Below are 15,582 nucleotides of genomic sequence, written 5' to 3' on the forward strand. Positions count from 1 at the left end.
TCTCAGGGCAAAACCAGGAACTTACATTGTGTACGTCACAGTAGTATCAACAGCACTATAGCTTTTAAATTATGTTCTGGGCTTTTTTCTGAACTATGGAACAAGGAACAGTATTTGCCTATAAAGGAAGTTAGCTTTATTTACTTTGCAGTGGGAAGAACCATGTACTTGGGGTAATACTGCTGTTCATCTCAGCAATACTTTGACATGTTGAAAAAAATCATGCTACTATGTAAAAACTGGAAATCCTGTAGGAGAAAGTAGATGGCATTAGCAAAAAGGTATGCATTCTTAACCAACACAGCACGCATTCTTCATAATTCATTTCACACAACTATTTATTTCCCAAAGCCTTTAAAATGGGAAGTTTTTATGTGTGCAAGCAGCGCAAAAGCATGTAGCAGCAAAGCCTAACATCTGACGCCTGCTCTCCAACATCAAACCTTTCCTTATCACAAGCTGTTTTCACATCAACCATTTAAACTTCTTTGAAGCAATACTAACTTGCTAATACAGGTAATTCTTTAAAAGAGTACTTTTTTAAATGACCGTCTTAAAGCCTGCATTTTTTCTACCAAGAACATTGTGCTGCAATGAGCCCACACAAATTCTTTCCAAAGCATAAGTTTGAGGCAGAAAACAATCCCTGTATCTTTACACCACAAAAGCAACTCAGAGTTATGACTAAACAATTTAAGCTTCTCCTCCTCTCTAATTATAGAATTACAATGACTGAACAAAGCTACCCTAATGGGTAAAGTTTATTTTCTTCCCATCACCTTGAACTGCAGCTGTTCAATTAGTAGTTTATTGTTAAAGTATACACTAACAGTAACAACAGGACCTATTGTTTCAAACTCCAAAATATTTTGTAATCCCTACTTCTAAAAGTCCTTGCTGTGCTCAATGCATAATATACGTAGATAAACATCTAAAGGCTTCTTTTTGTTTAATGAAAACTTATTTATGACAACCTGACACATAAGAAAACAAGGTTGCACAATATTCCACACACTATTCCTCATAATAATCCATTATTCATATTTGAAATATATACAAATAATGTTATAGTATTGGTGTTATATTCCTTGAAAATAGATTTAATAGTTAATGATTCATGAAGTATTTCATAATGAAAAAGCCAGCCTTTATTTTAACTGTCAAGTATGTTAAGGTTACAATAAAAATTCAATTTCACTACTAAGAACTGTCTTTAAAAAAATAATTTGCCCTCTAGTCTTTATCATATTTCTCCAGCATTAAAGAAAAATCAAATGAAAGGGGTTTTTTTCCTCATACAATTAAGTGAAAAAGCTTTTAATAAAAGAAAACAGACTTAATCCCCAAGAACAGAAATATCACCAAATAAATTATTTGCATGTATTGTTAATCTTGCTAACATGGTGCCACCACATGCATATGGAGGAAAGAAGGCAAATTGCAGTATATTTAAGTCATGAGACTACATAAACAATTCAGTGGCTGACACTAGAATTTATCCCTCTTTGCAACAGTAAAGAAAAAATTTGAAAAGGAGAAATATAGCAGAGCTGACAGCAATCCTCTGATGGCACTGTTGAAGAATGTGGGAGAAGTATAAAGCCCCTGATAATCACACACGTCACATTACATTAATTCCTACAGAATTGGATCTGGTAGAGTCTCATACTTAACAAATGCTGAGAAAAGTCAGTTTTAAAATGACCTGGCTCCACCATCCTCATTTAGCCTTCAAATGCTCTGGGAACTACACCAGTGTGTCTCAGGTCCACTGTGTCAATATTCAATCAAGATACCAACATGTTTGGTTTACTTAATATAAAAAGTATGATCTGGGGCAAATAATCATGCATTAAGAAATGAAATATCATCTTATCTTCTTAAATAAAATGTTAAAAGACTTCATAACCTCATAAATTAAGAGTGTTCTATAGCCAGGTTCTCTTTCACAAATAATAAAATACCGTTTTTTAAAGTTTGAACAAAACTGGTGACACCTGGACAAAAAAGAGAATACTGTTCTAAGTACAAATAAAATGTTAGTCTTGCTCTCCTGTTATCCCCTCATGCTTTAAATGGATGACCACCTGTCCTGGTCTCGGCTGGGATAGAGTTTAATTTTCTCTTGAGCTGGGAGGGGGCAAAGCCAGAACACCAGACCTGGATTGGCCAATGGAGTATTCCACATGATGTGACGTTATGCTCAGAATATAGAGGAGGCAGGTTCCCTCTCGCTTCCGAGTTTACAACAGCAGGATCGTTGTTCTTTTGAGTATCAGTCAGCAGGCGGTGAGCAGCCACATTGTGCATTACCTGTTTGTATCTTATATTATTGTTATTGCTTTGTTTTAGTTCAATCACTAAACTGTTTTTTTATCTCAACCTATGAGTTTCCTTATGTGTCTCCAGTCCTGTCCCTCATTCACCAGGTGGGAGGAGAGTGAACAACCGGCTGTATGGTCTTTGGCTGCCGGCTGAGTTCAAACCACAACTCCTCCCCAAGGTGGGGCATGAACCCACAAACCTGAGGATTAAGAGGCTCATGCTCTACCAACTGACCTAGCTGGGCCACTGAAGAACATCAAAACAACCAAGAGGTGGATCAAGCTGCTAAGATTAAGGTGGCTTGAGCAGATCTGGACTGGCAACATAAAGGTGAAAAACTTACGGCTCACTGGGCCCATGACTCCTCAGGCCATCAGGGAAGAGATGCAATATATAGATGGGCTTGTGACCGAGGGGTGGACTTCACCATGGACACCATTGGACAGGTTATCCATGAATGGGAGACATGTGCTGCGATCAAGCCGAACGGTTAAAACTCCTTTGGTATGGAAGGCAATGGTCAAACTATAAATACGGGGAGACCTGGCAGATTGATTATATCATGCTCCCACAAACTCAGCACGGCAAATGCTATGTGCTCACAATGGTGGAATCAGCCACCAGATGGTTAGAAACACATGCTGTGCCCCATGCCACTGCCCAGAACACTATTTTAGGCCTTAAGAAGCAAGTCTTGTGGTGGCACCCTGAAAAGAATTGAATCAGATAATGGGATGCATTTCTGAAATAATCTCATAGACACTTGAGCCAAAGAACATGGCACTGAGTGGGTATCACATCCTCTATCACACACCAGCCTCTGGGAAAATTGAGCGGTACGATGGGTTGCTAAAAACTATACTGGGACCGATGGATGGTAGAACTTTCAAACATTGGGCATGCATTTAGCAAACATCACCTGGTTAGTCAATACTAGAGGATCTGCCAACCAGGCTGGCCCTGCTCAAACTTCTACATCCTGTAGATGAGGATAAAGTCCCTGTAGTGCGTATTAAAAAGATGCTGGGGAAGACAGTCTGGGTTATTCCTGCGTTGGGTAAAGGTAAACCCATGTGTGGGATTACTTTTACTTGAGGAGATGGGTGCACTTGGTGGGTAATGCACATGAACGGGGAAGTCCAATGTATGCCTCAAGGGGATTTGATATTAAGTGAAAATAGCCAATAAATTGAAGTGTATTATGTTAATTGCCAAGTGACCCTGCTATTGCCTATCATCATCATTACTGTTGATACATATTATACTAATGGCATCGCATTAATAAAAAAGATGAACTTTGATACGGTCAGGACTGATCTTTTAAAGTGTTTTTCCACAGGAGTTTGCATGCAATGAATGCTGTCATTGTGAGCAGATGGTGCAGTATAACCTCACATCAGAGCCCCTTCAATAACAACCTATGGCTTCCCCAGCATGCACTATTTAATATAATATGATCACATCCCTTTTTTCACTGATAAAAAATTAATTGTATTTTGTATACAAAGATAAGTTCCCTTTTCATTATTTAGCAACTTGTCAATCTAGCTTGAGTTTCACCCTTGTGCATTATTGATTGTCACCTGTGTTGTCATTCCATGCTACACCAACTTTTATTTATTTTTAAATATATATATAAAAAGAAAAAATTTTAAAAAATCACATTCTGAAGATCCTTTCCATTTCCCACTACAGAGAAATCCATGCATGCGCTATGACAGAGTTCACCACAGCTCAGTCATGACTCTCCCCCACTTGGGAAATTTTACTAGGCATTTTTCAAACCCAGCAACAACTTCAGCATTGGGGGTGGGGGGTGGTGGTGGTGTTTGGTTTCTTTTATATTAAAGAAAAAAGCAATCTAGAAATCTGCCCACGTACATGGTGCAAGCTGAGGTAAAAGGCAGCTGGACCGGTTTCCCTGTATCAGGCTGAAACTGGTAATCACCTCCTAGAGTGACCCATTATCAAACATCATCACTGCTTCAATAAGACACCAGAGTACCAGATGAAGAGCTTTCCCTACTTTTAGAATTGTCTTATCCATCCATCTCCAGCTTCAGAAAGCAAATGTTTTCAAGCTTTTAAGATACACAAAAAGCATATTTCAAAGATGAAGAATAGGATACTTGGGTTTTTTTAATTAAAATTTTGATTTTGATTCAGCAAGGCCAAGTGCAAGGTCCTGCACCTGTGTCAGGGAAATCCCCAATATCAATACAGACTAGGGGATGAGTGGATTGAGAACAGCCCTGCAGAGAAGGACTTGGGGGGTATTAGTGGGTAGAAAACTGACTATGGCTGAGCCAGCAATGGGTGCTCGCAGCTCAGAAAGCCAACTGTATCCTGGGCTGCATCAAGAGAAGTGTGGCCAGCAGGGCGAGGGAGGGGATTCTCCCTCTCTACTCCACTCTCGTGAGACCCCACCTGCAGTGCTGTGTCCAGCTCTGAGGGCACCAACACAAGAAGGACATGGAGCTGCTCGAATGGGTCCAGAGGAGGCCACAAAGATGATCAGGGGGCTGGAGCACCTCCCCTGTGAGGACAGGCTGAGGGAGTTGGGGATGTTCAGCCTGGAGAAGAGAAGGCTCCAGGGAGACCCTATAGTGGCCTTACAGTGCTTAAAGTAGGCTACAGGAAAGATGGGGAGGGACTCTTGATCAGGGAGTGTAGGGATAGGACGAGGGGTAATGGTTTTAAATTGAAAGAGGGTAGTTTTAGATAAGATACAAGGAAGAAATTCTTTACTGTGAGGGTGGTGAAACACTGGACCAGGTTCCCCAGAGAGGTTGTGGCTGCCCCCTCCCTGGCAGTGTTCAAGGCCAGGTTGGACAGGGCTTTGGTCTAGTGGAAGGTGTCCCTGCCCATGGCAGGGGGGTTGGAACTTTAAAGTCCCTTTCAACCCAAATCATTCTATGAATCCATGATTTTAACATGCCACTAAGAAAGGAGCCCAGATGGGCTCCCAGCAGCATTTTATCCTTTACTCATTGTTTCTTACAGGCCATTTTTACCCTCTTTCCACACTCTACAGTAAGCTTCTTCAGCCTGCAGGTTTGAACCCCTCTGGAACAGGTATTCCTTTAAAATAAGGACAAAGCTTTGTTTTCATTGACACTTGAATCTCAACTCATCTCATACTGATGCTTTCAGTTGTTAAATTGAGCTGGAAGAAATACGGAGATAAGTCTGGTTGAAACACAGCATTTTTTATAACATTCATCACATTTTATATTGCTACAGAAATTGAGACAGACAAGTGATAACAACAGAACACTGAAATATGCTTCAGCTTTCTCTAAGAGCTCCAATTCCTCAGCAACATTAACTTACACTGTGATAGATAATGAGGTTGAGATTCATACGTCTCTGTTCCTCACTGACTATACGGAGGAGTGACCTATGCAGGAAGGAGCCAACTAAAGGCTACATTTTAAAACCTAATGTTACAGTAAAGCCAAACTGCTGATAGCTGACTTTAAAATGCTGGATTGCCAATCGCAGTAACTCAAGAGGTGCTTCCCAAGCAGGCAAATATCAGGAAAAGAGTGAAGAGCCAGTATAATATGCTACCAGTCAACACAGCATCAATCACTCCTACTAGTGAGCCAGAAACAGTCATGTTTCACAAATATTATAAATTCCCTATTTTACTATTCTGTGGTACAGAACAAGGGGTAACGCAGCCAGGCAAGTCTACAGTTTGCTTCAGGTCAGTGCCCTGACAGGGGCAAATTCCTTCCTAGTGTACTTTAGCAGATCAAATTACACATTGCTGAGACAGAAACTGCAGTTCAAGGAATAATTTTGACAAAACCATGCTGGGAACTGACTCATATGCTATTCTGAGACCTCGCTACTGTAGGCAGAGAAATAATTCTCAGCATACTGAAACAGTAAGCAAGTACTATGATCCTGAAAACATTTTCACAGTGTAAAGTACTTGTGCACAGGTTCAACATTTACCTATCAAGTCCTAACAAAATCTCTGCGTTAGAAACAAAGGGGTTTTCCTGTCTGTACTCTTAAAAAACCAATGAAGTTCTGTAATATCAAACAATAAACCTAATTCCATTTAAATAGTAGGAAATTGTTTTAAACCAGTTTATCAACTCAAGTAACAAGCTATTCATCACTGTGAAAATAGTAATGATCAAGGCAAATTAATTTAGAGCATGATCACAAATGCATGAGTAATTAATTAAAGAGTGTACACAAAGTACCATTACTTCTTATGAAAGTCAATACCACGTGATATTGGAAGCAGCATAGAAAGGCAGTTTGCAAGACCTGTTGATCTTTCAGAAAAATCACACTAAAGATATTTCTCTAGATAATAAAACAAAATAAAATTTCAAAACATCATCTGTTAATCAAGCAGACAATATCAGTAAATCATATGAAAATAAGCAACCCAGGAACAATTAATTAATTTCAAAATCAGATGAAAAGGCAAAAAGTCAAGGGATTTGAGAAATCTCTGTCCCTATGAAACACTAAAATCTGATAGAAAGACTGTCTCTGTATAGTTCATGGAGATAAAAACTGGGAATAACCTGGAAACCTTAATAATACATGGAAAAAAAAGTATAAAATTGGAAAAAAGAAATCATGCAAAAAAAGGGAGTTTGGTTAACTATGTTCTGGGTCACAAGTTCCTTTTCAAAAGCATTGCTTGATGAGTCAGAAAGACCACATACCTAAAAAAAAAGTCTCAGAATTGTGTGATTGTTGTTGCAGATATAACAGAAGTATTGCACAATGTCGCTGTTACCCTACTTTCACATGCACAACGTTCCATTACAAGCATTTTGACCTCAGGGCTAGCTGCTTGTTCTCCATCTTCCTCAAACTCCGCCATACCTTAGGACTAATCCACAATTTTCCTCTTGCCATGAAATATTTGATTAGCAAATACGTACATTCTGAATCCTTACTAAAATAGTGCTCTTTCTCTTTTTTGGCATTTACATGACAAATTCTTAAAAGGAAAAACCAATAAATATTGCTTTCACACAAAGTACTACAAAATAATGTAAGTCCTAATTAGCAAAGCCATTTTTGACATGACATTTGATGATGATCTGACCTATTCTGCTGAACTTTGAAAATTAGAAATTACAAAAATAACTACATGAAAAAACCCAACTATCTCCATCTTTTCTTTCAGCTTTAGCAACAGATTGTTTTAGTAACAGCAATCTGTTTGACAAATGAAAAGAAATTACCAGGCATCAGAAGGTATTAAGAGTCACAAGGTGGTGAGTCACTATATAACAAGCCAAGCAACTGACCAAGGAGCTATCCGAGTCTTCATTTCTTGCATTCCTATAGGTGAAACACTCAGAGAAGCTACTGTTTGAACAGAACAGCTCCTCAAGTCTCCCTATACTACAAGTAACAAATTGGAAAGCCTGTGCACCTGCAGAGAAACAGGGAATAAATTGTCATCTCCAGGGATGCAACCACAAACACGATGATCCTGCACCATGATATTGCTCATCCTCAATTATTATCAGAAAACCTTTCCTAAAAAAAACCGCCTGGAAAGATTTTTGCCTACAATGTTTGTGGAATGTCCATTACTGGAGGTTTGATAAGTATTTGTGAAGAGTGATTTACATACAGCTGATCCATCACACAGAAGACTAAGGTCAGTGACCTTTCAAAATAACTCTCACCTCTATTTTTTACCCTCCAAATCACTGAATTTTGACAGTTATTAAGCTTACAGATTGGTAAACCCTTCAACTTCACAGTTTTCTCCAGGGACAATACAGTAGAAAACTGAAGATATTCAAAGCAGGCAGAAATATTCAAATTGTTTCTGACATAACAATACATTGACTGTCAACTCCTCTGTAAGCGCCCTTCAAAAAACCTACACTTTTAAAATCCAGTTTTCTTGCAAGCAAGCACATAGTATCTGACTTTTTTCTTTTCAGACTCAGCTAACTTAATGTGAATACTTGCTATAATGATCAGGGCACTGTTCTTCAAACTCATCTTAACTTGATTAGTGATGAAACTTTTCCACATAACAAAGTTTGGTACATTTTATTGTTAGTAACAGTAAGAAATTCTACCAAGGGGTGAATCAAAATACAGCCTTTACACTTAACTGCCAGTTTTTACTTGGTGGAGATGTAAATGAATCTTTACTACTAAGGTCCTTCCACTTACAATTCTCCTAGGTCGACAGCAAGTGTTTACTTTTCATACAGAAATCCTCCTACCACCTGAGCATGGCGTATTCTGGACTTGAACACTTTGATTTCAAGTGTTTTTCTCAGATATGACTGGGAGAAGTAGTACCAAAGCATTTGTGCAAGTACGAAGTGTACCACAGAAGTAGTTTCTACCTCTAAAAATTTGAATTTTGTTGTTGAAAAACTTGGTGTAGAATGGCATTCAGCATGACAGGGAGAGTTATATTTTTTCCATTGCTTTTCAATTTCTGAACTTTTTCTTCCTAATAAATCAAATCACAAACCCATCCAAGTTAGAGCTAGATTTGGATGAATTGGTCTTTCCAGTGTCTGGTTCTTCTCCCTTCAAAGTATCACTCAAAGTATAGCCATAGTTACAGCAAATCTCTCAGAAATCTTTGTCTAGGTGAACCAGATTATACAACAGGAACTTAGACACAGATTCATACTTTTGAAATAATTTACAGGTAAAGACCATCTTTTGCTTGGCTCCTCAGTAGCTCCTCTCATCTTCAGGACTATTCACATGAAGCAGGTAACATTCTTTCCAAAAAATCAGCAAAGCTACCAGCTGTCTTCACATAGTTCACTTACTAATGAAAAACTATCAGATTCATGAAGTATGAAAGCTGAGCAGCTATAAAAGAATGGCTACTTTATACTGCCTGAAATTTTCAAATATTTCTCAAGTTCTAATAAGCTCTGTAAGCTTATTTTATATAAAGGAAACAAAGTCTTTAATGTGTGTTCTTATTTAAGGGAAACCATCAACACTCTCAAATGAGATGCAGTAGATTTAATTTATCATGTTTTCAAAAATATACCCTTTAAATTAAGGCATGTATCTACCTACCAAAGGTTCGGTTTAAGGGGATTTGACAATAAAAACTACTTAATACAATAACATACACAAAAATGTCAGTGAAATCAGGAAGGTACCATCTTGATTACCTGACAAGAGCGAAACTGGTTGACTAGCAGTGTACATCTCTGTGGATCTTTTCTTCCATCCAAACTGTCCAGTTCAGCTGCTACTTGATTTAGTTCCTCATCAGCGTAGTAGAACTGAGCAAGGAGCTGCGGGTCTGTTCTCTGTATTGAAGACAGAGACATATACAATATCACATTACTTTTGCAACTAAAACCCCACTTCAGATAATTATATTTATTGTGATTTTTTTTTTTTTTGAAGTGTAAGACATAAGTAGCATGGCAGTAAGGAAAAGAATGATCTTGAGGTATTTACACACAAATTTTTTTCTACTTTGAATTAAAAAAAAACTCTTGCAAAAGAACTTGGAGCATTACTCAGCTACTGTTATCTCCAAAACCAACCGGCATTCTCACTACTTGTGGCATAATTACCTGGTGAAGCAAACAACTGAATCACAAGTTTTGTTTATTAAACAAAAGTACACTTCAGTTCTACAAAAAACAAGACAAAATTGCTTTCCAAGTTAAAACAAACCCCCCAAAATCTATCAAGCAATGTGATAATCTATCAAGCACTGTGGTAACCCCTACAACATGATGCACAGTGCTGCCTGGTCAGAATCCTCACTTTGAGGATCACAAGAATCAAGTCACAGAAGGGAGACGTACTGAAACTACCAGATGCATTAGCTGCACCAAATAGCGAAGACTTCACAAAGCAAATAATATGACTAAATGAAGCATTACAAAGAAAAAATTACACCACAAGTCTTCCAAGTGGCAAAGAACAGAATTATCACAATGGATTTTTGGCCACATTAAAACAAAATAGCAACTATAATATGGAGAACAGAATAATAAAGGAATGCATATCAAAAATATTGAGAAATATTAATAATAAAAGTTTATAAAAGGAAATATTTTAAAAATATTGGAAATTCTGATCCCTGTGAAAGCTTTCATCAAAATATTGGAAAAATAGCACAGATCAGTATGCGGAGAGAGGAGGTAAGAATTTTGACTGTTAAAGGAGTGGAGATACAAGTGGGAGGGAGAAAATAGCTTTTTGTACATGCCAGCAACTTGGCATGGGCCAAGATTCATGGACTCAGATAAGCACAACCTCATATTCTAAAGTAGTCAGTAAAACATACAGAAGATTTGCAGATGATGTGTATAAAATGAAAACAGTGTGTTTTAATCACAGTGTAAGAAACATTAAGACTATACTAACTGTAGACTGGGAATTAGAATTAGTTGTCACTAGATGAAAGAAAAAATGCCTGATACTACAGAAAACAAACAGCTGCAAAGTATCTGAAATTGATTCTTAATGCACTAAAGAATGAAACAACGCAAAAATACTTTTAGAAGGACTAGGTTATGTATAAAATCAGTAAAAATAAAGACCAAGTTGCATGGAAGCAGACTCAAACATTGAAAGAAAAAAATAACATAGGGAAGAACCTCCACATAATGAAAATCTTTGGGTAAAAAAGAAAACATTGTTTTTATAAACTAAAAAAAAAGCAGAAGCATAGAAATTACCAAGCAGCAACACATTTTAAATGACAACTAATGAAGATGTACAAGATAAGTACAGAGCACAACATGTACCAACAGAAACAAGTGTAACAGTGAAGAAATTAGTCAACAGCAAAACAGAAGATAACATCACTTCAAAAGACAACATCACCAAATACAACAAATGGCAAAGGACAAAACCACTGAGGGTGTAATGAGGAAGCATATGTTGTGAACCATAACATTTTCTATCTGAAACACAAAACATTTACACTACTGTAAAAGGATAAAATACCGAAGTTCTTAAGGAATGAGCATGTGGATGCAGCGACATCAGAAATGCTGCTGGTAGCAAACCACAGGTTTAGAGCACTAATAGACATGATAAAGGTCTACTGGAGAGCTGAATCTTGTGCTTCACATACACCCAGTCATGCAGCGTCAGTCCAGAAGACATGAGCTGTCTGCTTTCACACAGGAAGATTAGTAGCAAACCTCTGCCAACAGCAACACAGGTTCAGAAGTGGTGAGAGCAAAATAAATGCTGTCAGGAATACTTAAAAAAAAAAGGCAGTTTCATACTTAAAAAAAAATATTTTCAATAGAAGGTCCCACAACATATTGTTAAACTCCCTATTTTAGTGTCCACAAGATACATATTCTGCAGAAGAATTCTTTCAGGCCTTCGTAGCACAACAGATTTAAAACCTGCACAGCTGATTAGTCCCTGGAAAGGAACAATGGAGTATTAACACCTTTTGAAGAGAACAGTATACATCCTCCACACTTGACAGGATCAAGGAGTTAACTGCTACAAGTATTTTATTGCCATAAGACTTAAGGGAAAAGATTTAGTCTTATAAGTGATGCCAAATATGCCCTCAGTGTTACATGCTGAATTGGTTCTCAGTCAGCAATTTAATGAGACAACAATCATCCCTGAAAACAGAAGCACCAACTCCTGTTCCTACACGCCTTATTTGTGCATGAAAATAGTGAATTTAAGGCTACCTTTAACATTGCTGTGAGCCATCACACTGCCCAGTGGCTTCCTACATCACCACATCACCCAAATTCTGAGGCAAGACAGAAACAAAACATCTTTTCAGGCAGCTGAAATGTAGTAATGAAAGTGTTAAGTTTTTTTTTTCTTCTTTAAACAGCCACTTTCTATGAAATAGAGAGCCTTTCCAATCATAAGATTCTTCCTCTTATTCCTTTCAATGCTGTCTTTTATTAAGCAGTTTCAGTACCCGAAGTGTAAGCTGTCAAAAATTTAGTCTTGAATAATGTCTTCACTATAGCCTTGACACAAAGGTGCCCAGGGAGAAATATAAAGCTTGCGATATATGGTCACAGAAACAAACAAAATTCAAAATGAATGCTAATAAGAGGGAGAGCCTATAATTGAGCTACTAAATTTAATTTTGTTTAGTTCTAAACTTCTGTATTTATAAAGCAAGGCTTAGTAAAGCATTTCTTTCAGCATTTCCCCATCCAATTATTTTTATTATTTCTGATTTTTACCTTTTCCTTTAGCATTTATCTACATCCATTAAAACTTTCTAGACAAAGTTGTTAACCAAAGATGCAGGAGTTTATGCGTAGAATTGCGGCAAAGCATGACTGCTGACTTGTAAGCATCTAAATTGCACTGAAGAAGCAAAATATAGCAATGTATTAAGACCGGTCTCAAGTAAGACAAGTAAGGCCGTGATACTCAGCTCCCACATGGCTGATGTTTTAAACTGGAGGAACAGAAGTTTTAATTGAGTTCTCTCTACTGCGTTATGTTTGGCATGGATTAGTAGCATGATCTTTGATTAACTGTGTCAATCATATGTGGTCCCTGGCAAGCTGAAGCTGCATGAAACTAAATCTCTTAGCAGGGGGCCATTTAGAACAAATAACCACAACTTTCTAAATTCAATTTGTTCCAACTGGTACAGCAGAAAATAAGAGATAGCACGCACCATGCTCAAAGCCAATTTTTACTTTCAATTTATGAAAATTATCGTTCAAATAATTCCACCCAAATCACTTATCATTCTTTGGCAAAATAAGAATTAGTAATTCCAATACTCAGCTGCTTAAATTAACAGAATGACTTCATTTGAAAGCACCTAACAGAGAACCTACCACCTACCCTGGTAGCTTGTTTCAGTAATTAATCATTTACCATCAAATGAATGCATCTAATATCTTGTTTTAATTTGCTGGATTTCAACTTCTAGACACTGCTCATTTTGCCTCTTTCCACCACTCCAGCATCGAGTATTTACGTTACTTATATTTGCCTATGTCTGTATCCACAGACTGCGGTAGCCCCTTTAACCATATCACCACTGTAGGTTGCACATACGGTTTCAGGATTTGGGGGGGGGGGGGGGGGGGGGGGGGAATTTTTGTTTGGTTGTTTTTCAAGGGGGTGTGTGTGTGGAAGGTTTTTTGTGTGTGGTGGTATTGTTGTTTTAAATCTGTTATCATCCCACTCTCTGGAGTGTGAGCTATCAAGGTAGGAGTCTCTATAAGTACACCCTGCATTCCTTCTGTCTAACACTTCTTTATATCCCACATGTAATATTCAAAAGGATTCAGCCCACCAAATGGTCCAGGTTATTCTGTGTAGCTATATTGCCAGTGCATAACCTACCATACCACTGGAGTACATTCTCCACAGATTTGAAATCATCACTTCATACATGGGTCATAACTTACTATCCCCATTTGTATGATACACATGGACCATCACCCCAGCCAGTACAAAGACAAGAATCAGCATACCATCGGTTACTTTTTAACATTTAGCCATGTCATGTAATAACACATAATCTTTTTTAATGAAAGATCAGTTACTGAATATTTATTTTAATGATTTTTACTTTTTATTACGTCCCACTCTCATTAGGTCAGAGATGAAAATCAGAAGACTGCCTACCATCCACAAGGTCAGAATAAAACTGTCCACATGAAAAAGCTCTATTAACTATTGAACTGGTTACACTTGGGTTTTGCCCATGAAGTCTTACCAATGAGTAGTGAATAGGCCTAGCGTTAGTTCAGTTTGTTACATAATGGATTCTGATTTGATTTTTCAAAGAGGATTTATATGGACTATAAGAGAATGTTGAAAGGAAAATATCTTAAGAGACTTGTTAGCTACAGGTTATTAGATAAGTAACAGGTCTGTAAGATTACTTATTGCATGTTATCAGATGAAAAGATGCTATTCTCACATCTTGTAAACAAGCTGGTCTATCTAAACCTTAAGCTGTCACTAAAAGAAGTGTCAACTGGGAAAGGAAGAAATTTTAGCACAGACTTCTCAACACAGGACAAAAGTAAACAGCTAGACCAAAAAGTGATACTACAACAAGAAGCTAGGGTGCCAAGAGATCAATCGCAAACCATACAGTAATTCTGTAATTTAATAATCGCCTTGAAAACCACACTTCCATAAATAAGGGTTCTTCTTGGGGAGGATTTCCTCCTTTTGAAACAAACTTGCAAGCATCTTTTGCATGATTTTTAACAACAGTTCTCAAGTATCAATACTGCTTCTTTTTCAAGTAACACACAAAATATGTGTCATCTTATAAACATAACTGACAGCGGCACGTAATTTGAACATTAAAGGAAATGTTTCCCCCAAGTTCCCATGATCCTTTGTAGGGAAGTAATGATATTCTTCAGGCTTTTTCTGTTATACTGACATCACAACAGGAACAGAGTCCCCCCACCACCACCACAGAAAGAGAGACAGAAGACATCATCATCATCCCAAAAGAGCCAACGAACCAAGGGAACCATGCAGACAAGCAAGATACCAGCTAGCAATATAACTACCTTCTGATGCCTGTCAGTTATCCTGTGGAAAATAATCCTCATTTTTGAATTGCTGATCTAAAGGCTTCAGAACAACAGCTAAACCCCAACCCTGCTTAAAATAAAACCCATGGACCTGAGATAAAAGGCTCAAGATCTCCCTAGTTCACTGGCACTTTTCCAGCACTAAGCATTTATGTCTCTCCCACACACTCAAAAACCCTGACTTGATCCCCATGGGAAGAAACTATTCGGAAAAGCATTAATTATGTTTTGCTGATGGTAAATCCAGATTGCTCTTTGACAAGAGAACAAAGCAAAGCTACATCCACCGGGGTAACTTTTCAAGTTGTACTTGGTAATGGTAAAAAGTGCATTTTACACAAGTACATGTATTTTATTACGCATTGCAGTAACTGCATTCACAATGACAGGACAATATTGGGTGAGAGTCCATGTGTGGTACTTTTAACTGCTGTAGGAGCCACATGACACTACCCTTCCTTAGCCAGGAAGGTTAAACAACTGCCTGCTCAACAATTTCTATTCTGCTACAACTCTAACGGCTGAAGGGAAAAGTTTTAGAGAAAGGCCATGGCCTTCAGTAAGGGACAGGGTGGTATAAATGTCTCTATTACTGAGGGCCCAGTTGTTCTCAGTCTAAATCTGCTGTCGACGATATTTTCAGGGAAAGGAAAGGAGCACATTGTCACATAAAGAGGATCAACCTCAAACTTTCCATTCCCTGAAATAAATGCTGCTGTTA

General features: G+C 37.8%; 1 protein-coding gene across 5 annotated transcripts in view; it reads right to left on the reverse strand.

Annotated features, from left to right (window-relative positions):
- The window catches only part of ZFYVE28 (zinc finger FYVE-type containing 28), a 158,400-nt gene that overhangs the window by 72,057 nt on the left and 70,761 nt on the right, over positions 1–15,582 (reverse strand). For all 5 annotated transcript variants that reach the window (XM_074821963.1, XM_074821962.1, XM_074821960.1 and 2 more), the window contains exon 2: positions 9,486–9,626. In XM_074821963.1, the coding sequence (XP_074678064.1) occupies positions 9,486–9,626 (141 nt within the window). The remainder of the gene's footprint in view (positions 1–9,485; positions 9,627–15,582) is intronic.

The sequence above is a fragment of the Strix aluco genome, chromosome 4 (genome assembly GCF_031877795.1).
Source record: "Strix aluco isolate bStrAlu1 chromosome 4, bStrAlu1.hap1, whole genome shotgun sequence".
NCBI lineage: Eukaryota > Metazoa > Chordata > Aves > Strigiformes > Strigidae > Strix > Strix aluco.